This window comes from Vulpes vulpes, chromosome 4, assembly GCF_048418805.1.
Source record: "Vulpes vulpes isolate BD-2025 chromosome 4, VulVul3, whole genome shotgun sequence".
NCBI classification, from domain to species: Eukaryota; Metazoa; Chordata; class Mammalia; order Carnivora; family Canidae; genus Vulpes; species Vulpes vulpes.
This window is the reverse complement of record NC_132783.1, coordinates 58290767-58315311: the sequence shown is the minus strand read 5'-3', so window position 1 is coordinate 58315311 and position 24545 is coordinate 58290767. Positions and strand designations below refer to the sequence as shown.

General features: G+C 40.2%; 1 protein-coding gene across 3 annotated transcripts; it reads right to left on the bottom strand.

Moving 5' to 3' along the window:
• Positions 1-67: 67 nt before the first annotated feature.
• On the bottom strand, positions 68-24545 carry LOC112919620 (placenta associated 8). Of its 3 annotated transcripts, none has more exons than XM_072755776.1 (5): positions 24420-24545; positions 10073-10214; positions 7229-7353; positions 3392-3510; positions 68-335 (listed from the first exon to the last, which is right to left on the bottom strand). In XM_072755776.1, the coding sequence occupies exons 2-4, from the start codon at positions 10182-10184 to the stop codon at positions 3406-3408; spliced, it is 342 nt and encodes a 113-aa protein (XP_072611877.1). In that variant the 5' UTR covers positions 10185-10214; positions 24420-24545; the 3' UTR covers positions 68-335; positions 3392-3405. The 3 variants fall into 3 exon arrangements, with proteins under 3 accessions (XP_072611877.1, XP_025853853.1, XP_072611876.1); XM_025998068.2 differs by lacking the exon at positions 24420-24545 and adding an exon at positions 19001-19153; XM_072755775.1 differs by lacking the exons at positions 68-335; positions 24420-24545 and adding exons at positions 1309-1329; positions 19001-19164.

Genomic DNA, 24545 nt, shown 5'->3' with positions numbered 1-24545 from the left:
ACAAAAGTATAAGACTGACCCTTAAAATTAATGACATAAAGACATGGAGAGCAAAGAAGCATAGAACTTTGTTAGCAAAATCTTTTATTTTGTTTACATACCAAATGTAACAAAATTCATAAGCCAGAAAATTTGATAACATGAAAGCGAGAAACTAAGCTGGACCATTTAGCAAAACTAAGGGAACACATTCATTTAACATAAATCAAAATCCATTTTTTTTTTTACCCCATCGATTGTAATTAAGCAGATCTATCATATTTCAGTTGCAAAAGGCAGAGGACTCAAGCTGAAGAGGTGCCTGCTGATTTTTGTTGCTTTGGTAAATCTTTCACCTATAAGGGACATACAAAGAATAGGTTTGAATTGTCTCAATCTACATTTTTATTTTCAATGAACTTTAAATTTTAGAATCATTTCAGGTTTACAAAAAAGTTGCAAAGGTAGTACAGAGAGTTCTTATACACCCTGCACTGATTTCCCTACCAGTTAACATCTTACTAAAATAGGTTTGTTACAACTATGGAGCCAATGTTGATACAGAATATCATTAATCAAAGAATATACTTTAGTTAGATTTCTCAGTTTTTACCTAATGTCCTTTTTTTCTGTTCCAGGATCCCATCCAGTCTAGGACATTACATTTAGTCATCATGTTTCCATAGGTTCCTCTACACTGTGACTGTTTCTCAGACTTTCCTTATTTGTGAACTTGACAGTTTTGTCAACTACTGGTCAGGTGTTTTGCAGAATACCTATGCTTCAGTTTAGATTTGTCTAATGTTTTTCTCCTGGTCAGACTGGAGTTATGGGGTCTTGAGGGGAAGATCACAAAGGTACGGTGTCATTCTCATCACATCATTTCAGGGGTACATGCTATTAACATGACATCACTGGTTCCAGTGTTCACAACTGGGAGCTTTTTCAGTTGGGTCCTAAGTCCCTTTCTTTCAGCCTATTTATTTTTTTAATTAATTAATTTATTTGAGAAAGAGAGCACAAGTGGGAAAGGGACAGAGAGACTCCTCCACTGAGCAGGGTAAACTGACACAGGGCTCAATCCCAGGACCCCACGATTATGACCTGAGCTGAAGTCAGATGCTTAACTGACTGAGCCACCCAGGCACCCCTCAACCTATTTTTTTTAAACATAAATCATGTTATTTATTGATCTTTGTCTCTTGATTCTCCCATTTCAGGTATTTGTATATCTAAAGTTTCACAGTTGATGAATAATGCAGGGTTCAAAGTAATGAGCCAGAGTCAGGATCACCAAGGCATTTTTACCTCAAACGAATTCAAAGATTCAGGAAGATTATTTCTCTGAGGCTAAAGAAAAAAAGTTCAGATGTCAGGATTCATTATGGATATGTGAGTATAGATTTCATCTGACCTGTGTTGTGTATTTATTTAAATGGTGTTGAGCTAGTCTTTGCTTCTGACCGCATTGTACCTTTGCTTCTGCATCTTTGCTTCTGACCTCATCCTGTCCAGTCTGTGCTATAAACCACTATTGATTAATTCTTCCAAAGTATAGTTCTATGTTACTCCCTTACATAAAGCCTATAATAACTCCCACTGCTTTCCAAATAAAAGACCAAGTCATTAGCCTAATTTCATTGTATTGTGTACCCCAACTCACTTTTAAAGTCTTTTCTTGTGATTTTCCTACTTATATGTTCCTGCCAAGTTGGATGGACCTAAGCTCATAAAGATGTTTTTCCTTTCTTTGCTTCTATTTTTTCACTAACTTTGATGATTAGAAGCAATACCAATTTCTATTAATAACAGTCACATCTTATGTCAGAGATCTTATGTTTGCCCCCATCTGATCCATTTCCATCCTTGTCTGCACTGCTGTGTGTCCTGGGAGGCTGACCTGTAGACTACAGCAACACTCTCCTGCCCTCTGCCAACCAGTGGGTTCAAACAGTGGGAAGCCTAGAAGGACCTCAGAAAGTGAGATCCAGGTACTTTTCCTCTTGCCTACTTCCTGTTGAGAGGTTACCATTCCTCTCAGGACAGCCTTCTCCTCATAGCTCGCTCCTTTGGGATTCGGTAACTCCCGAGGCCTAGGGGTGGTAAAGTGGTTACAGTTTAAATGTTGCCAGCCTAGGCTCTGGGACCATCCCTTGTCATTTCCCTAGACCTCCCACCCACACCTGTATTGTAAGTGGTCTTCATTAAATCTTTGTATTATTACAATTTGAGTGCCATCTATTTCCTATTGTGACCTTAATACTCGTGTCCTCTTTAGAATTAAAAAAACACTCTTTGAAGAACCTTTCATTTACACATCTAACAGAAAATGATCTTTTCTTCCTCTGAACATAAAATAACACTTGGTCTAAAGGCATTAGTCAAACTCATCATTTTATTTAAAAGCTGTCTAATCTCCTCTTTCAGAGTATAAAGTCTCTAAATGCAAACTCATCATTTTATTTAAAAGCTGTCTAATCTCCTCTTTCAGAGTATAAAATCTCTAAATGCAAGAGGGCTAGCTTATTTATTTTTGTTCCCCACAGCACCTAGCACTGTCCTGCATAGGACTAGGTACTTTGATACATTATTTGCCAAATAAATGACACTTTAAAACATATCATCCATGAGTTATACTTGTTAACTTATACAGAGTTCTCATTCACTTGAGAAAGGAAATAGGATATTACAAAGAATGGGAAAATAATGCTTCCTTCCCATACTCACAATAAATTCTATAGGAGACTGACAAAATCATGTTTGTTTCTATTTAATAGCTAATTCTGAGAATACTGGAAAAATTAATTGGAAATGATTTGATTGATTTTCAGAAGTTCAGATTCTATAAAACATTTCCAAATATTCTATATTCTATATCCACCACTTTCAGAGTTCACTTTTTCCAATAGGATTTTCTTATTTAATTTCCCCTCTCTTGATAGATGCTTTATGCTGCAATAACTTCAAATATTACAAAACATGTAATTTTCATCTGCTCTACTACTTTATAGTTATTTAACAATTTCTTTTGTCAATTCGATTGTAAGAAGAGAGACCAGACCTTACTCTCTCTACCATTTGAAGACACATTGAAAAGGTAGCCATCTGTAAACTAGGAAGAGAGCCCTCACAGGAACTGAATTGGTCCACACCATAATCTTGGACTTCCCAGCCTTCATAACTGTGAGAAATAAATTCTTATTGTGTAAGCCACTCAGGCTAAAATTGTTATGATGGCCCAAGCAACGTAATACAGCTATCTTCTTCATAAGAAGAAACTAAATCAATCTTTATATTAAGAAAACATTTGAGAGACCTAAAGAATTGTTATTATTGGATCATTACTCAGAATAATGCATAATTTACAAAGCCCTTATTATATTTCAAACAAAACCCAGATTCTGGGACCTACCATTAGTTTTTTGTTTAGAAAGTACGCATGGCCCTCCTTCTGTTGATGTCTCTCTTGATTTGGCAAAGAGAACAATAAGGACAGCAAAGAGTCACCAAATAGTCATCACAAATGGATCCCTGTTTGAAAATATAAAAGAAGTAGAAATTTAAAATCCACCTATTTGGAAATGAAGATATACGGATTTTCAAGACACTTCGAAGAAAGGCAGAAGGAACTGATCCTTTGTTGTGTTTTGTTTTGTTTTTTGTTTTTGTTTTTCTTAAATTTTTAAAAATTTATTCATGAGAGACACAGAGGCAGAGACATAGGCAGAGGGAGAAGCAGGCTCCCTGTGGGGAGCCCAATACAGGACTCAATCCCAGGACCCTGGGATCATGCTCTGAGCCAAAGGCAAATGCTCAACAAGCCACCCAGGTGTCCTGGAACTGATTCTTTGAATTCAGAGTTTGGATGGATATATTTAGAAAAATGTTAATTGACTTTTCCATGTAACTCCTCTTTTGATGACATTAAATGTTTTCCTATACTTTGTAATGTTGAATATAGAGGATATCAATCAACCAAACTGTCAGTATGAGGGAAAAACCAAGAGTTTCAGCAAGTAAAATCTCAAGATTATTTTCTTCCACACCTCTTCTGTGTCTCAGGAAGTTATTGGAGGATTCCGCCACCACAACGAGGGAGGAAACCAAGAAAGAGGAAGATGTGGTATATAAGAAACAGGAGCCTAACACAGGAGAGAAGTGACTATAATCTCCAGGGTGATGCTGAAGGAGATTCCAGGGCAAGAGCTAAGCACCACAAATAAAGAACCATTAGTTCCAAGGGTAGTAGGAGGTCAGGGAGTGATTTCATTGAGAAGATAAAAATGATAGGATATCCAATGTGTTGAATGTGTTGGAAAGAGAGTTAGAAAACTGGGAAAGAGTTTTGGGGTTACTTACTCATAAGTAAGTGGAAAACTACTAATGGAAACACCAAGAATTATTAAAACCAGGAAAAACAAAGTTCAGCAGAAAAAGCAATCATACATAGTTCACTACGTGACTCAACTCTGAAGAGCAAACAAAGGTCTCATAATATAAGTACCAAATGTGGATTTTTAAAAAAGATTTTATTTATTTATTCATGAGAGACACACAGAGAGAGGCAGAGACATAGGCAGAGGGAGAAGCAAGCTCCATGCAGGGAGTCTGATGTGGGACTTGATCCCAGGACTCCAGGGTCACGCCCAGAGCTGAAGGCAGATGCTTAACTGCTGAGCCACCCAGGCATCCCCCAAATATGGATTTAACCCAAATTATATGTGCCTATGTTGGAAGGAATGGGTATGGGGAGGGTGCATGTCTGTGTGTGTGTGGGAACAGAACTAAGTTCTCCTCTTTTATAGTGGGAGTTCTATAGACAGTACCCTGTCTATAGGCAACTGAAAACTCAAAAAGTAGCAATACAAGTCTATGATTTGGAGATGTGGAGGAAAATACCAGCAGAGCTCTGGGAAGAAAGCAGTAGGAAAGAGAAGTCTGTGGACTATTTTTCTTAACAAAAATTAAATAATCTAAAATTAAACTATATGCTTGTAGAGCTTTGGTAAATAAATTAAAGCTATACTAGAAAACAGGAATGGGGTTATTCACTGGGCCAGAAATTTTGAGCAATTTTTTTTTTTTAAAATAGGGAGCCAATAGGATTTCATTGATGGAGAAAGTAAAACAGAGCTAGGGAACCTGAAACCTAACAGGGTCACGGACAGGGCATTTAATAAATCCTGGACTCAAAACCCTGGAACTCAGAAAGGAGGAAGAAGAAACTGGAGAGTAGAAGACAGGAGATTAACTGAAACCTAAGCACCCAGCCCCTTGCTGCCAGCTGTGGCTCTGCCCCGGCGATACAGCATGCAGCTGAATGTAACAGGGGACCCTGATGTGGGCTTTGGGGCCCAAGGAGAGGAGAGGAGAGGAGAGGAGAGGGGTGAGGTAAGTGGGGGCAGTTCTTCTCCTCTCTTCCAAGAGATCAGACTCCCTAAGATTTAACACATACATACTGGAAGAAAGAATAAAGCATAAAGACACAGCAGAGAAATCTAAATTGCTCTCACTAGTGAGATAGCCAAAGTTTTATGTTTGGTATTCACTGAATATTTTTTAAAAGATTTTACTTATTTATTCATGAAAGACACACACAAGGAGGCAGAGACACAGGCAGAGGGGGAAGCAGGCTCCCCGTGGGAAGCCTGATACAAGACTCAATCCCAGGACCTGGGATCATGCCCTGAGCCAAAGGCAGGTGCTCAACCACTGAGCCACCCAGGTGCCCCCCCTCTTCTTTTATTTACTGCTTTACGTCTTCTTGCTGCATGGGTCTTTTCTGATTCCTTGTATTCCCTATAGATGTGCCACAGCAAATATTTCTCCAATTAGTAATGACCCCTAATTTTTTACCCACAACTTAAAATTATATTCATTTTGAGATTCATCCAAGTTTTTGTGTATATCAATAATTCATTCCTTTTTATTCCTGAGTACTGTTCCATTATATGGATATATCACACTTTATTTATCCATTCACCTGCTGGGGAACATTTGGATTGTTTTTAGTTTGGGCTGTTACAAGCCAAATCGCTCTGATACAAGTCTTGGTATGAACATATATTTTTTTGAGTAAATATCTAGGAGTAGAATGGCTGGGTCAAATGGTAGGTGTGTTTAACTTTTTAAGGAACTGCATTTTACATTCCCACAAGTATTGTATGAGAGTTTCAGTTCCTCCATATCTGGCAACACTTAATGTGGTTAGGCTGATTAGTTTTAGCCATTCCCATAGTCATATTTCATTGTGGTTTTCATTTGCATTTCTCTAATGATGACTAATGATGTTGAATATCTTTTTACATGCTTATTTGCCATCCAAATATTTTCTCTTCCCCCTAATTTAGTTTACTGTGTTAAGAACACTTAACAACTTAGATGGATCTCAAAATAATTATACTAAGTAAAAGAAGTTAGATAAAAGAGTACAGATTGGACAGTTCTATTATATGAAATAGAAATGAGAGTAATGTTTAAATCAGTAGAGCCTGAGTAGATTATCCTCTGTAATGTGGGTAGGCTTCCTCCAATCAGTTGAAGGTCTTAATAGAAAAAGATTGACATTCTCAGAGCAAGAAGAAATACTGCCAGCACGCTGCTTTCAGAATTGAAGTCTTCCCAGCCCGCCAGCCTATTCTGTTTTTTTTTTTTTTTTTTGGACTTGCCAACCCTCACAATCACATGAACCTGTTCCTTAAAATCTCCCTCTCTATTTATAGATATATGTTTTTCTACATCATCTGTGTATCTCCTTTTGGTTGTGTTTCTCTGGCGAGCCCTGACTAACACATCCTCCTGCTACATGAGGTGCAGCTTGTGGCAATAATGGAATGTGTATGCATGGAAAGTCAGAGTTGTGACAACTTCTACTACTAGTGCGTATCTTTGGCAGTGTTACCCAAACCCCTTAAGACTTTAAAGTCCTCATCTGTAAAATGTGGTCTGAGAATTCAGTGAAGCGTCCTCTGTAATGTGCTTGGGGCATGCTAGGTTCTGAGTAAGCCCCGTTCTTGTATGATAGACATTGCAATTACAACAGTTGCTTATGCTCTAAGGTCTTTAATAGAAACCTAGAAGGATGTCATGTAACCAAAGAATCTATTGCTGGAGCACAAGGCTGCACATGCTAGGAAACACCTACCAATCAAATTCAGGTCATGGACACCATCAAAGGGCTTGCAGATTTGTAACGATTATTTTGAGTGTGGATGCATGTTTAAATGGTACAGTGTCATAAGAGACTCACAGGGATGCCATATCGCGTCCGGTAGAGGGTCCTCATTGCGACAGATGTCCCACACAGACAGCATTCATTCATGTCAGCTGCAATTTGACAGGCAAGGCACATAAAACAAAATGTGCCACAGAGACCTAGACACATGAAGCCAGAGGCACCAGTTACTCCACTGTGTTCCTGCCACCTTCGAAAGCTAATTTGCTTTCATTACTGTCAGTCCCATTCATGAGGCCTTGGCCAAACATCCTGCTGCCAAGTCCAACCTCAATGCTTTTGCTCAGCATTGCATTGGCTTCTCCCTTCTCCCCACCCAACCATTTCAGGTATCATCACACATCCTTTTTGTAGTACTGCCTTCATTCATCTACTGAATGGCTCACAGAAACCTAGCCATAGGGGCACCTGGGTGGCTCAATGGTTGAGCATCTGCCTTTGGCTCAGGGCGTGATCCCAGGGTCTGGGATCGAATCCCACATTGGGCTCCTTGCAAGGATCCTGCTTCTCTCTCTGCCTATGTCTCTGCTTCACTCTCTGTGTCTCTCATGAATAAATAAATAAAATCTTAAAAAAAAAAAGAAATCTAGCCATGTCCCAGAGATTATTCTTTTTAAGATCTTTTTTTTGGTATTTATTTGTTAGAGAGAGAGAAGAAGCAAGGGGAGTGGCAGTCAGAGGCAGAGAGAGAAGCAGGCTCTCCACTGAGCAGGGAGCCGGATGTGGGACTTGATCCCAGGACAGTGGGATCATGACCCAAGCCTAAGGTAGGCACTTAACCAACTGAGCCACCCACGTGCCTCTCAGAGATTATTCTCAGAACTGAGTGCTGCTGTCTGAAGTCTAGCTAGTAGGGCAGTCAGGTAATAATATAAAAAAATTCTCCACCAGAAATCTACTCAAGATGTCAAGGGGTCACCCACAGAAATGAGGCCCCAAAAGCCTCTGGGAAGGATATGCTGCTTGATGTGAATATTGTAAGATGATTAGAACTTTGCAGGTAGACAAAAGGGAGAAGATCCTCTTTGAGATCACTTGGCATGTCTTGGCAGTGGCTGGTGTTCATTCAGCATGGCTGGATGGGATGGGGATAAAGTTGGAGGAGCAGGCAGGTTAGGGACTGGATGATGAAGTATGAGGGCATGGAGTTGGTCATGAAAGTCATGAGGAATCACCAAAATATTTTAAGAAGGGAGAGTGATTTGGTCAGGTCTGCAATTAAGAAGTCCTGCCATTAAGCAATTAAACTTTATATTAGAACTTGTTTTTCACTTATTTGGGTGATAATGCAAGGGATTGGAGGATTAAAATATTCATCTTTGTAGGGTTTTAGCAATGTAGCTAGTCTTAGTATTACTATGAGTTACTTGTACATGTTGGACTAATGTCTTGAGATGTGTAAGTCATCACCCCAGGTCATCCAGTAAGGCAATGAGAGCCAATAAACAAATCCATCGTTCCATTTTCTAGGTAATTTTTTCTCTCTGTGGTTTTTAATGTACAGTTGGCCTTTGGACAATATGGAGGTTTGGAGGGGGATTGACCCCCTGCACAGCCAAAAACTCTCTGTGTAACTTGTAATGCCCCTCAAGTTTAACAACTAGTAGCCTACTATTGACTGGAAGTCTCACCAATAACATAAACAGTTGACTGATACATATGTTGTATATGTATTCTATACTATATTCTTATCATAAGGTAAGCTAGAGAAAAGGAAATGTTAAGAAAAGCATATGGAAGAAAAAATACTTTTATAGCACTGTACTGTAAAAAATCTGCAAATAAGCGGATCAGTGCAGTTCAAACTGAACAACTCTGTTGTGCAGGGGTCAACTTGATTCCAAATTTCATTTTCACTGGTAAGTTTTAACCTTTAGGTTAATATATTTTCTTTGCTTGTCTCATAACATTCTGTAGACTTGAGATAGGCAAATACACCTCAAAGCAAATTTTTAAAAATTTTTATTTATTTATTGAAAGAGAGAGAACAAGAGCAGAGCAGCAGGGGAAGAGGGAGAAGCAGACTCCCTGCTAGGTAGGGAGCCAATGGGCTCAATCCCAGGACCTCCAGATCATGACCTGAGCTGAAGATAGACACTTAACTGACTGAGCCACCCAGGGGCCTCTCAAAGCAAATTTTTTCGTAGGCAGACTTGTTTGTTTCCTGGTTGAGAACTAAGCTCTTTGGTCCTCTCTGACATCCTCATCCCACCCCCAAATTTACTTTCCCCTGTTTTACTTGGAGAGATCTCACAAAAAGGAAATGAAGCAGAGTCAGAGATTCTTTTCCTGATGAGAAGCTGACTGTCTTTAGAATTCTTTGTACTCAGGTGTATAAAAACCTAAATGTATTAATTATAATAGTTCTTCACTGAGCTCATGTTGAAACCATGGATGAATACTATCCCTTGTGTACTGGGCACCATGTAACTCTAAAGTAATGAGTTTATATATAACAAGTCCTTTTCCTTTTTCTTCTTCTTCTTCTTCTTCTTCTTCTTCTTCTTCTTTTTTTTTTTTTAGATCAAGGTAAACTGGAAATGCACTTTTATTTTAATGTATGGTCTATTTATAATCATTAGACCAGACCCATTCACTGTGAGAATCATCAGCTTTGTTACTATTATCTTAATTCCAGAACTTATTTTAAAAGAAAGACTATTGATTGATGTGTTGGTGAAAAATGAACTATAATCAGCACAAGCCTTTTATCTTTACTTACCATTCATTGCCTGACATGCCAGATGCCCTGTAATAGGCCGGGAACCTTGACTATGCCATAAGGGAGGAATGAGGGAAAGCTTTGGCCTTTGGTCATTAGCCTCCAAGGCAACTACAGGGGCATTACCCAGCACTTACAGACTCCGCAGTCGCTGAAGCAATCACACATGCCTGTCTGCCAGTTGGAGGTTTGTGGCATGGGACCACATCCAGGCTGAGTCACAATGACCACCGGTGACTGTGCTTGCATTTTCAATGCAGGATCTTCAATGGCAGTAGTCTGAAAAGGGAAAAGTTGGTGTAAGTGGACTCCAGGTGGCTCCTGGAAATCTGCGTTGAGGCATTCTGCTTCACAGCCAAGTGAGATAATTTAGATTAAGTTGCTTGCTGATTCAAAGAACATAATTTCTCTCTCCCCTTCCCTGGGGACAGAGGTCACTGGGGGAAGGGATTCACTGAAGTGGTCAGAGCAACAATTGCTTCCCTTGGAGTAAGGGAGCAAAAGCGAGTTATTGCTGCTGTTTTTATACAGGTGAATGAAGACAGGGGAATGAATGACTAACTCCTAATAGTAGTCGGAAGGAGTGAATTGGGACACCTGGGTGGCTCAAGGGTTCAGTGTCTGCCTTTGGCTCCGGGCGTGATCTGGGGGTCCTGCATCAGGCTCCCCTCAGGGAGCCTGCTTCTTTCTCCCTCTGCCTAAGTCTCTGCCTCTCTGTGTGTCTTTCATGAATAAATAAATAAAATCTTTTTTTTTGTAAAAAAAAAGGAGTGAATTGCAGAAAATGGGCTTCTCTAAAATTGTACCATCCTCAACTACTGTGAACACACACCTTTCCCCTCTTGCTCCTTTTTTAAATTCCTTTTTGTTTTGGATTTATTTCTGATTGGCAGTTGTGAAAAAAAAAACCCTCCCCTGTTTTCTGTCTACCCATGGAATAATCTACTTCACTTCTGCTCACCAAATGTGTGATAGTTTTTCCCACACCAAGCGATTCTGCAATACCAGCTGGAGTGTCCTACAATTCAACTCAATTCTACACTTGTCTATAGGAGAGAGCGTCAGATTCCACAGGTGAAAGGCTCGGACTGCTCCTACCTCCCCACTTCAGAGGCCAGTTACAAGCCCAGGTTGTCACCTGTGCTTTTGGGTTTACCAGCTATAGACTGGAGGGTCCCATGACCCCTCCTTGGGTTCAATTAATTAGTTAAAGTGGCTCACAGCACTCCAGAGAACAACTTAACAGTTCACTTACTAGATTATTGGTATTTTACAAAGGATACTAAAGGATTCAAATGAACAGATGAAGAGATATTATAAATTCAGAATGTGTGAAATTTGGGGTTGCTACTGCTGGCTCCCTAACCCAAAAGCTCCCTGAACCCCATCCTTTTGGGACTTTATTGCATTAGGCCTCATTGATTAAACCATTGGCCATTGGTAACTGAGTTCAATCTTCAGCCCCCTCTTCCTGCCCTCGAAGTCTGAGAGCTAGGGCTGAAAGTTCCAAGCCTCTAATCACAAGGTTGGTTCCCTTGGCAATCAGCCCCATCCTCAAGGGCTTTCCAAAAGTTGCTTCTTGAGCATAAACTCCTCAGTGGTTGAGAGGGTCTGGGTATAAATAAGAGAACACTTTTACCAGTTAAGAGCTTCTTATCAGTTAAGAGATTCCAGAGATTTTAGAAGCTCTGTGCCATGAGCAGGGATGAAAACCATATATTTCTTATTATAAACCATAATATCATAGCAGTCCTCTCTAATCTATTTGTATCCAAGCTGGCTCTTCACTTCAAATTTACCTGGAGCCTGTGTCCCCCACTCAGTGCTGGCTTGGGAGCCTTTTGACACACACTGGGGAAAGTTCTAATAGTAGGTCTCCACAAAATGTATTATGAAGTCCATTTTGTGAGGTTAATCCTAATTTCTATCATGAGAGGCAGTGTGGGGTCATAGAACATAGATTAGATTTGGAGTGAGAGTATCCTTGCTCAAATCTTGATTTTTTAAAAGATTTTATTTATTTATTTATTTATTTATTTATTTATTTATTTATTTATTTATTTATGAGAGATTGAGAGAGAGAGCACATGAGGGACAGGGAGAGAGACAGAGACAAGCAGGCCCCCACTGAGCAGAGAGCCCCATGCAGGGCTTGATCCCAGGACCCCAGGATCATGACCCGAGCTGGAGGCAGACACTTAACTGACTGAGTTACCTACGTGTCCCATGGGAATTATTATCTCTATTGAGTTGATAAAGAAATGGACACTCTGGAAATTTAAACTGTGGAATTCATATCTTTCCGAGGCTCATTCCACAGACCCTTTTCTTCCCTTTGCCTCTTAGCTTTAGACTCCTACTCCATCATTATTGCTTAGTGTAGTGTGGTGTTGTCACTGGTTTGTTGTGATCTCCTTGAGACCTGGAGTCCTCTTTTCATATTTATTCCTTTAGCACCAAGCTAAATGTTGGGCTTATAAAGGTACACAGCCTCATTGAATTAAATACTTACAATATGCTTGATTCCCTTACAGTGTGCTGGGCCCTGGGATGTAACACATTTCCACTTCAAAATTCAGGACATGTTTTGAAAAGCACATGCCCAAACACACACTGAAATTGAAAATACAATGCCTCGAGGTACTCAGGCATTGTCATTATACTATTTGCCTTTTTTACATTATTTTCTGCATAGAGAGAGCAGTTCCATAAACAAAGTACCTCAGTTGTTCCATATTGTTTTACACTTTTCTATTTCTTGAATTAGCTGATTTCTCTACAGATCTCATTGCTTAGTTAACACTTAGCCCGTTTGCTAGTTCCCTTGAACAAGAAGGGAGCTATGCAGTATATGAGACCAGGAATAGTTTTAAAGACAGGGTAATGTCTTGGATATTTCTCCACGCAACTGAAAGTGTATCGTGTGAGAATGGTTCAAACATGTCTAAATCTGCCCAGGCTTCATCATAGCTAATTATAAATTATCCAGGTCCACTCTCACAGATTGTCCTCTGAGTCTTGGCACATGGTCTCATAGAAAGAATGCTCAGTTATTTTGGATGAAGATAAAACTAGTTTAATTTTTTTTTTTTTAGGGAGTAGGAAAAGCTTAAAAATGTTCTTTTAAATGTTTGTATCTGTTGAACATCATTACTATCAGAAAGTAGCTCTAGGTATCTCCCTTCCCATTAGAGAATATAGTATGCAAATACTACATATTTTTTAAGTTTTAATAAAATGATTATAAGTACCTAAGAGTACAAAATTTAACATTAAGTATTTATTTTATTTTAAAGACTTATTTTATGTATATACATAATATATAATAATAATTATATATATATATATATAGAGAGAGAGAGACAGAGAGACAGAGAGACAGAGAGAGACAGAAACAGAGACAGAGACGAGTGGTGGGAGAAGGAAAGGGAGAGAAAATCCTTGAGCAGACTCAGCATGAGGCTCAAACCCAGGACCCCCCAGAATCATGACCTGAGTTGAAATCAAGAGTTAGCCGCCCAATCGACTGAACCACCCAGGTGCCCTGACATTAAGTGTTTTTTAAAAACCCTCTAAAACAAGAAGACATTTAAAAGCCCCAAAGTTGAGAAAATAATAAAAAGGCAGGAACAGACAATTCACAGGAAGAGACATAAAAATGACTCCTAAAAATATATATCAAAAAGATGTTCAAATTCACTCAAAATTAAAGCAATGCAAATTAAATGCCTGTCAGATTGGCAAAAGTTAAAGAGTATGCAATGTATTCTTTTGACAAGGTTGTGAAGAAATAGGCACTCAAATAATGTTGGTGGGAATACAACCATTTTGGAAGGAACTTTGAAGAAACCTAACATAACTGCATATGCACTTACCATTTGATCTAGTAATCCCATTTCTAGAAATTATCCCGAAGATACATCTTCAACAATGTAAAGATATATACACCTGAGGTTATTTATAGCAGCATTGTTGGTTTTTGCAAAATATTGTAAATAATCCAAGTGCTTAGTTGAGTAAACTATGGTACTATTAGAAACAAGACAACAGGCCTAAAATGGAATCACTTATGCTAAATCCCATGTCACCACCCTGAGACTTAGTTTCAGCCCTCCCAGAAATGGAATCTTAAACCAGTCAGGAATTGCCGAATCTGAACTTGTTAGGTAATTTGCCTAATAGACTCCTGCCAACCCCTGAAGAAAAGTGACCTTGACATAATCATTTATTTGCTTTTTTGTCTAGTATAATGGCCTTGTTTCTGCTCCCATCTGTCTATAAAAATCTCTCATTTTGTACAGCTCCTTGGAGCTCCTTCCTATCTGTTTGATTGGATGCTGCTTGATTCATAATCATTGAAAAAAAGCCATAAGATCTTTAAATTTTACTCAGTTGAATTTTGTTTTTTAAAAGTACATGTATACAACAGAGTATTAATGAAGCTATCAAAAAAGAAAAACAATGAGGATAATCTCTATAAACGGATATAGAATGGTTTCCAAGATACACTAAGTTTATTTATTTATTTTTTAAGATTTTATGTATTTATTCATAAGGGACACAGAGATATAGGCAGAGACACAGGCAGAGGGAGAAGCAAGCTCCATGCAGGAAGCCTGACATAGGACTCAATCCTGGGTCTCTAGGATCACGCCCTGGACTGAAGGCAGGTGCTAAACCACTGAGCCACCCAGGCTGCCCAAGAAGGCAGTGAGGAAGAAAAAGGTAACCATAATAACTTCAGAAAGCAGGGTTTTCACTGTGTATTGTAAGTCTAAAGACGAAAAGAACAAATATTATACCCTAGTTAGTAAACCTATTTTTCATAAGAGAATGGATTAGCAATTCTGAAACTTCTTTATATTATATATATGCTAGGCTTGAACAAATAAGTATATTTTGGATAATGAGATTAAGGTTTTTTACTATCTCAGAAAGAATTTTAAATAAGGAAAGGAGGAGGGCTAGTATGAATCCTGTGCTGTCAGATTGAAATCGGAGGTACAACCTCATGATAATTTACACACATACACACACGCACACACAGATGTGTGTGTAAACATAAATATGTTTCCTATCTCTGTCCACAGAGAAGACCTAGAAGCAACAAAAGTTCAGTATTACTGAATATACCTTGTGCCCAAATCTTGGTTTTGAAAGGCCATTTTCCAATAAAAAGGAGCCAGAGTTCATTGGAGAAATGGCTGATTCCAGGGCTGAGGCACGAAAGTATAAGAGAATCCTGAACATGTTTGACCTATATGTCAAAAAAGGGCTCAAGAATGAATGAGAGCCAGGATCTCAGAGCCCATCTGATGGCTGTCGCAGTGGCCAAATCAGGACAATTTGAGCAACAAAATAATGTTAATAATGGGTTATAACTCATAAACCAACATAACTATCCATAATTCCATACTCATATAAATAAAAGAACAAATTTTAAAAAGAGGGGGAAGGCATAGTGCTTTTTTATGATAGAATTCCTACTAATGAATGTAGAAGGAATGGTGGAGATATCACCATTTGGCAAACATCACAATAATACCTGTTTCTTTTTTTAAAAAAAGATTTTATTTATATATTTTGAGAGAGAAAGAGTGAGGGGAGGAACAGAAGCAGAGAAAGAGAATCTCAAGCAGACTCCATGCTGAGCACGGAATCTGACAAAGGGCTTGATCTCACAACCCTGAGACCATGACCTAAGCCAAAATCAAGAGTAGGACACTCAACTTACTGAGCCACCCAGTTTCCACTACAGTGATATTTGTTGAAGGCAAGACTCATAAATGGATACTTATGTGTTTATTGTCAGGCACTGAAGGACACAACATCACTACTGTGTTATTTTACCAAAAATACGTACTCAAAATCCACTCATAAGAAACCATCAGACAAACACAAAGGGACGGATATTCTACAAATTATCAGGTCAATACTCTTTGAAACTGTCAAAGTCATGAAAGACAAAATAAAAACAGATGAAATATTCAAGATGGAAGGAGACTATAAAGACATGGTGACCAAATGCAATTTGGGTTCCTGAATTGAATCCTGGAACAGGAAAGGAAACTGTCAATGTTCTCCAACCACAGACCATGAAGAACACAACTGTAGTTAAACAAGTTGGCTTTATTACTTACTATAGAAAGTGAGAAGGCACATCTCAGTGAGACTGTGGCCGGGGGACGGGTGGGTGGTATTCAGTAGCCAGGTATTAGAAAACACTTTTTGGTTGGGTAGATTTGGAGGTGGATCAAGGAAATGGAGGTGGTCCAGAAAGTGAAATACAATTCTACAATTGGGTATATTGATAGATCTCACCTACATGGAGTGCTGATGGAGTGCAAGGCTAACCCTGCAAGAGGTAAAGCAGTAGCAATAACTCACATTAGCCAGGAAAGGAAAATGTTTGGTATGTTGTGGCTTGGACAATGTTTAAGTTCCAATATTTGTCCAAATATGATTGTAGAGTGCTAGTGTTTTTATCTTGATCCATCATGATCATAGACTAGCTTATTTAATGTTGATGATTTCTGTGAAATTCTTTATGTTTAAGAGAACATCAAAACCTAGTGTAAGTGATGACATGGATGGAACTTGAGGGCAGTATGCTCAGTGGTATTAATCAGACAGAGAAAGACAAATACTGTATGATCTCTCTTGTGTGGGGTTCTAAAACCAACCAACCAACCAACCAAACCAACCTCACAGATAGAGAACAGACTGGTGGTTGCAGAGGTGAGGAGTGGGGAGTGGGAGAAATGGATAAAGGTGGTCAAAAGGTACAAACCTTCAACTATAAAGTAAGTCCTGGGGATGTATTGAATGGCATAGTGATTATAGCTAATACTACTGTATTGTATATTTCAAAGTTGTTAAGAGAATAAATCTTGAAAGTTCTCATCAAAAAAATTTGTAATATGGCTTATTGTAGTGAACGTTTCACAATATATACGAGTTTTAAGACATTATGTTGTATACCTGAAACTAATATAATGTTAGGTGTCAATTATATCTCCAAAAAAAAAAAAGTGCTCCAAAAGAGACCTGGCATGAGTGCCAGGCCAGCTTGCAGCAATACCAACATCTTGCTGGCCACACTGGGCCAGCTCCTGGGTGGCAGGGATTGCTTTTCTCTTCCCTGAGATATTAGTGGGACAATTAGTTAAATCTCAATAAGATCTTTCAATTAATTAGTTAATAGTTTACCAACAGTAATTTCCTGGTTTCAATATTTACACTATGGTGATGTAAGACATTAAGAATCAGGAAAGCTGGGTGAAGGGTACACAGAAACGCTGTGTATTAAATAAAAAAGCTTTTTTGAAATTTATTTTATGTGCTACAAAATTCACTCATTTAAAATGTATGCTTGAGAAATGTTCATATATTCATAGTTGCACAGCCATCACTATAATCTAATTTAGGATATTTTTATCACACACCCCTTAAAAAAATATCCATGTCCATTAGCAGCCACTCCCCACTGGACTAGCCTTCCCCAGCTCTGAACAGATTAGTTTCCCTATTCTAGACATTTCATATAAATGGAACTATACAATATAGCAGTCCTTTAAAAAAAATCTTATTCATTTATTCATGAGAGACACATACACATACACAGAGGCAGAGCCACAGGCAGAGGGAGAAGCAGGCTCCACGCAGGAGCCTGACGTGGGACTCCATCCCAAGTCTCCAGGACCAGGCCAAGGGCTGAAGGTGGCGCTAAACCACTGAACCACCCAGGCTGCCCTCCAGCAGTCCTTAACCGTGGCTTCAGTTACCCATGGTCAACTGAGGTCTGGAAGCAGAGCATCGAGCATTTTCCTTCTGACATATGGTCAAGTCACTAGTAGCATAGAGCTGTCAAATGCCTCCGTCATTTCCTTTGCTTTATCTCATCACATAGGCATTTTATTATCTCAAGAAGGGTGGGTACAGTATAATAACATTTTGAGAGACTATATTCACATAATTTTTACTATAGTATGTTGTCATAATGTTTCTATTTTAATATCATTGGTAATCTCTTAGTGTGCCTAGTTTATAAATTAAATTTTGTGATAGGCATGTGTGTATAAGAAAAAAACAGTGTATTTAGGGTTTGGTACTATCTGCAGTTTCAGGCATCCACTGAGGGTCATAAAACATGTCCCTGGGGATATAGAAGACTGTGTATAGTCTTTTGTGACTGACTTCCTTCAGTTAGCACAATGTTTTCAAGGTTTATCTATGTTCTAGTATGTATCGGTACTTTTTTAACTGCTGAATAATATTCCATTATGTGGCTATACCATTTTCTGTTTATCCATTCATTAGTTGATGGCCATTTAGGTTGTTTCTACTTTTTGATTATTAACAAATAATGCTCTTATTATAATTTGTGTATAGGTTTTTGTGAGGACATATGTTTTCATTTCTCCTGGATATATACCTAGAAGTCAGATTTGTGGGTCAACATGGTAACTCCACGTTTAACATTTTGGAGGTAGCTATGCTCAACACTCTATTACCAACGCCGTATGCAGCATTTTGAAGCCTCCCTTCAAGCTGTTTTCCCAAATGGCTGCATTTTGTGGGAGGGCTCCATTTACTGTATATCCTGGTCAACGTTTGTTATATTTTGTCTGTGTGCTATTTTTGCAACATTTTTCATAAATCTAAAATTATTTTTAACATAGCAAAACAAAACATAAAAAAGAACATGGGAAGAGGGGAGCCCCATAGGATTTAGAGTGAAAAATTCAGAAGCAATCGGTTACAAACGCTGTTAAAATATATTCCCAAATTCTAATAATGCATAATGTAAACAGCCATTATAATAATCATTAACTTTTCCTTCTCATTCTTAGGAACTATTCTGAAGAAGTTCTTTTTTTTGTATAAAATATCATAAACTCCATCCAGTGTAGTTGAAGCTTATTTTAAATTTATTTAGGTTTGCTCTTTTATAAAGATACATTAGAGTGGTTTTCGGTTTTGATTTTTGCTTTATAAAACAAACAAACAAACAAACAAACCATAACGGTCTTTTACTGCTCTTTGACAATAAAAGAGAGGCTGACCGTTGTAGATGTCACAGAGAAGTCCGCGAAGGAATGCGGTAAAGTGGAGTGACCTGGTTTGTGGGTGTCTGTGTCGGGAGGAGGCGGCTCCCGGCGGCGCTGGAATTTAGTGCTCTCAGGAGCCCTCCCAGGGGGCGGGTCAGGGCGGCCCAGAGCGGGCGGGTGTCCGGGCGTCCGGCTGAACCAAGCCCTGGAACCTGCCTGCCCCGCAGCGGCCCGAGTTTCAGCTTTCAGGGCGGACGGTGCACGGGGGAGGCGGCCTTCCATGCGGGGACAGGCTGGCTCCAGCACGGCCGCGCGGGCTTGGGGCGCCCTGGGGTGCCTTGGGGCGCCCTGGGGTGCCCTCTCACGGGGTCTGACCCCGCCCCCGGGGATGGTGACCGCCAGCGGCAGGCGACGCTGACGGGTTTTCCACCCGCGCCCACAGGCTCCTGGCTGTGCCGGCCGGGACCAGAGCCCACGCCCCGGGGCGGAGGGAGGGGTCGGCGGCTCCCGGGCCTGCCCCGGCGGCCGCGAGGAGAGCAGGCGAGGCTGGGGCGGGAGGGCGCGCCTGCAGGAGGCGGCGGGGCGGGGCCGGGCGGCCGGGGGCGGGGCCGGGCGGCCGGGGGCGGGGCCGGGTGGCCGGGGGCGGGGCCGGGTGGCCGGCCGTGCCCCCACCTTCCCGCCAGGTGCCAGCCCCCCCCCCTCCCCCGCTTCTCCCCGAGCCCTTGCAGAAACTTAGAAAAGTTTACACCAGCTGCTGTGGGCTGATGAGTTACTTCCGATCCGGAAGAGAGACAGAGAGAAACCAACACACCTCGCTGATTTTAACACCTACTAGGTGGGCCCTAGAGTCCACTGGGGGCACATGCCCACTTTGGTCTTACTAGGCCGCAACCGCAGCTCTCTGAACAAATTCGTTCTGGCTATCTCACGAGAAAGGGAGTAAGGAAATTCCAATTAACCTCATTCTGTTGCTCACGCCTTTCACAAAAGCTCGCTTGGCAAAGCTTGGCAAAGTCAGCCTCTTTCTTATTTATTATAGTCACAGAGAGAGAGAGAGGCAGAGACACAGGCAGAGGGAGAAGCAGGCTCCATGCACCGGGAGCCCGACGTGGGACTCGATCCCGGGTCTCCAGGATCGCGCCCTGGGCCAAAGGCAGGCGCCAAACCGCTGCGCCACCCAGGGATCCCGCAAGGTCAGCCTCCAGTCTGGAATGGAAGCCCCATAAAGGTGGGGAATTCTCTGGGCCATTCTTGCTGATGCATCTCGAAAGTTTAGTACAGGGCCTGGCACACAGTAGGTGCCCAGGAACGTTCTCACTACGTTCTCCTACTCCCGTCTCGCCGAGGAAACGCGCCAGGCCAGGCGAAGATGGTGTGCGTGGGACCTGGCCGGTGCCCACCTGAGCCATGGCCTCCTTCACGGGGCCCTTTAGACCGTCAGAGTGCTAAGATCCAGTTTTTCCCTGTATCCCAATGGTAGAAACCATATTTTTGGGTGACAGCTTCCTACATTTAGGACCTGGGAAGAAGGCATTTTTCAGGAAATACTAAAATAATTTCACATTTTCTTTGGCATTCCTTTTAAAACTCAAATATTAGAAAAGAAAATATGAAAGTGTTATACAACAAAGTGTTAGCTGGCTATCTCTGGGTGATTGGCCAATAGATTTTTTTTTTTAACTTTTATCTTTATAAATTTGTATATTGTCTAAACAATTACAATTGACACTTATTTCTTTTATAATCAACACATGAAATACCCATTTTTGAAAACATAAAAAGAACACAGTGATTAAAAAAAAATTGTAAAGGCTAAGTTATGCTGATTAGCCTATGGCTCTTTGTATTTTTTTTTCCCCTTAGCCCCTAGCCAATGCCTGGCACACAACTGACATTCAATAAATACCAGCTGAATGAATGACTATTTCTACAATTTGTCTCAGAGGAAAGACATGTTCATGTAACTAGCTTATCTTTCTTCATTTTTTAAAAGCAATATATATTTTTAAAGATTTTATTTATTTTTTTAGACAGAAAGTGAGCATGAGTGGGGGGAGGAATGCAGGGAGAGGGAGAGAGAGAGAGAATCTTAAGCAGGCTTCATGCCCAGCACAGAGCAATGGGGGGCTCTATCTCACGACACTGAGATCACAACTTGAGGCAAAATCAAGAGTTGGTAGCTTAATCCGCTGAGCCACCCAGGCACTTATCTTTCAAGAAATCTGCACTATGATTTTAGTATAAGAATAATCTGAAGATTTCAGAATAAAAACTTGTCTGCAATTACAGAATTGTCCTTTCCTTCACCTGTCTTCAGTGTATGCTATATGTATTTGTGAATTCAAATTGGCTGCCCCTAGCCCTGACAGCAGCCTGAGACCTGAACATTCTCTGAGTGCCTTTGGAGTCCATTTGCATATTCATTCTGTAGCAAGCAGCTTCGTCCAAAATATCCCTATGCTGACTGCCACTTAATTTGTACAAAATTTACTTTCTCAGTTTAGTGGCCTTTACAGTCTTCAGCCCAACAATTAAAAGTTTTAGGTTTCTGTTTCTTTCATTACTTTTTGACTTCCTCTTTTGAATATGGGAAATTGTGGGGACCCAGGTGCTTCCGTGAACTTATTAGCACAGATAACTGAGCAGAGAGTGGGGGCCCCCAGAGATTTCTCATGGTATTGGAAGGAAGTTTGTCTCTAAATGAAGGTGACCTGCAGCAGTGGGGAAGGCCCAGCCCAGGAGAGCAGCGCCAGAGGGAACCAGCATTAGGCTTTCATCCGACCGATATATCTTATTTTAAAAAGGGTTTTGCAAACTCTCACATGAGATTTCTTACTCAAGGCCTTACCTCCTTGGTCTTACAAAACTGAGAGGTGAAAGCAAATAAGCTCATGTGCGCTTCTCTGTGGTTTAAATATTTCAAAATTCTAGAGAACTTGAAGTTGCAACAAAATCTGAAATGGTAACAAATGCACAATGTCCAGGCAACTACAAATCTCTTTGCTTCAGCCACTAAGTATCCAAAAGTTTTTAACCTAGGTATTTGAGGTAGAAGAGCAAGGGGGAGGGTGTTAAGGGGGGGGGGGGGGAGTGGGTGGTGATAACAGAAAACAACTTCCAGGCTCCTGGGTGGCTCAGTTGGTTAAGCAGCTGCCTTCCGCTCAGATCAAGATCCCAGGGTCCTGGGATAGATCCCAGGGTCCTGGTCCCTCAGCAGGGAGCCTGCTTCTCCCTCTGCCCCTCTCTCTACATGTGCTCTCTCTTGCTCTTTCTCTCAAATAAATAAATAAATAAAATCTTAAAAAACAAAAACAAAAACCCGACAGAAGACAACTTCCTTGAAATCTCTCTAGTGCCAGTAAAGATGCTAAGAATTTCTGAGACCTTGTCTACAAGCCTGCTTCCCAACTTCAGTGGTCCTCAATGCTTATTTCGCATAAAAGTCATTTGGAGAACCTGTTTACAAGGTGGAATCCTGGGCATTGTTCTCCAAATTTGTTATTTAGGTGGCCAGGGCTTGGATGCAGGAATCTGTACTGAGGACCCTCGAGCACACTCACGGCTGCTGCTCCTAACCCAGAAGGTGCTATTGTGTAAAGGAGAGAAAGGTCACCCTTTTGTGTAGACACAGCTTAGTGAGAATTAGAAAAATAGTACCCTTTTCTCCAGGCAGATACAGCCTATATACCAGGGCCTCCTGCTTGCGTGAGGAACACAGGCTGAACTAGTCCCACTCTCTCCTTTCTGTCTGCCGATTGCAGAACCCTGGCATCCCGGGAGATTTCTGTGCCAGTGGCTTTGCAGAGCACACTTTGTAGCCCATGGTCTTGGGCTTTTTCTTTCTTTCTTTCTTTCTTTCTTTCTTTCTTTCTTTCTTCTCTTTCTTTCTAAAGATCTTATTTATTTATTCATTCATTCATTCATTCATTCATTCATGAGGGACACAGGGAGGCAGAGGGAGAAGCAGGCTCCCTCCAGGGAGCCTGATGTGGGGCTCGATCCCAGGACCCCAGGATCATGACCTGAGCCAAAGGCAGACGCTCAACCACTGAGCCATCCAGGTGTCCCAGCCCTTGGCTTTTTCATTTCTTTTCTGTTACAAATAACTACAAATCCAATCTAATTCAGCAAATATTTCTTGGGCACCCAATGTATGTAAAAGCATCGTGTTAGATTTGGTAGGGACTAGGGAGTAGTCTGTAGTTCCCTTTCCATGGTCAGCGGCTCTGCCTATCTCTAAATGACCACATAGCTGTTTTATTTTCTGTCATCTTTGATCCCCACAGGAGCAGAAAGTGATGGAAGATTCCAAGCAAAAGAAAAAAATGGAGACAGGAGGAACTGAAATGGAAATCTTGGCACAAGTTTTGAAGAGAGACTACAACTCCTTTCTTTAGAAGTTTCCTTTCATGGAGTGGCCTCAATGCTAGGAATCCTGGCAGAATTGGGCTCATTTTAAGCATCCTAATTTGATCTATTTGTTATAGATCTTTGTTATAACTAACCTTATACCTGTCTCCCCTGCCTTGGAACATGTCACTCTTGAGAAGAACAGCCCATAATCATATTAATATTAACTGCTAATATTGATGTATTACTATATTATATTAATATTAATAAATCCAGTTACTAATGCATTGCTGAGATCTTCCTCTTCTTTCTAGTGTTTACTGATGCTAAATTTTGATTTTTTTTTTACTTTTTTTTTTAAGATTGTATTTTTAAGTACTCTCTATACCTAACGTGGGGCTGGAACTCACAACCCCGAGATCAAGAGTCGCATGCTCTGCAGACTGAGCCGATTATTTCACCTTGATTGAAATATTTTCATTTCATGATCTCTCATCTCTTAAGCTATCAAATGTAATGATAAGTGAGAAGGGTAATGTCTCTATGCATATAAATGAAGGACCAGAATCTAATTTTGAAGCATTCTAGTCTGTTTTCTTACTTTCATACTAAAAATTCAAAGATTCTCATGATTCATTAGCTAAATTCAAAAATCCCATTTTCTATTTCTAATATTTTACATGGATAGATCAAGTAAAATATTTTCAAAGCACAAACAATTAGACCAGCACAAGCAAATATGCATATGTATTAACATAAGGAATGAAATTAATGATCAAGTTAGGAAACACAATCCCGGATAGGTGTTTCTTGTTGGACACAGTAGGCTATCCTACACTGCTTTGAAAAGCATGGCATTTAACACATGCTTGGCACATACTTGTTGAATATGACCAAACTTAAAGCAATTAGATAAGAAACCATTAGTCTTTCAGCTAAACCTCAAAATATAGCATGTTAGAAATAAAAATCAGGAAATCAAATACTTAAAAAAAAAAAAAAAAACCCAACCAAACAAACCCTTTTCTTCCCTACCAGTGCTAAGATAAGCTATTAAATAATTGGTTAATTTCAAAGTACTTACAGTTAAGAAATAGATTCCGAACAGGAAGTGTTTTGTGGCTTGGAAGAAAATCTCACTAGAAGAGAGATATGTGAAAACAGAGAAGTAAGTGTGTTTCTATTGCAGACGTAGTAGTACAAAGAACAA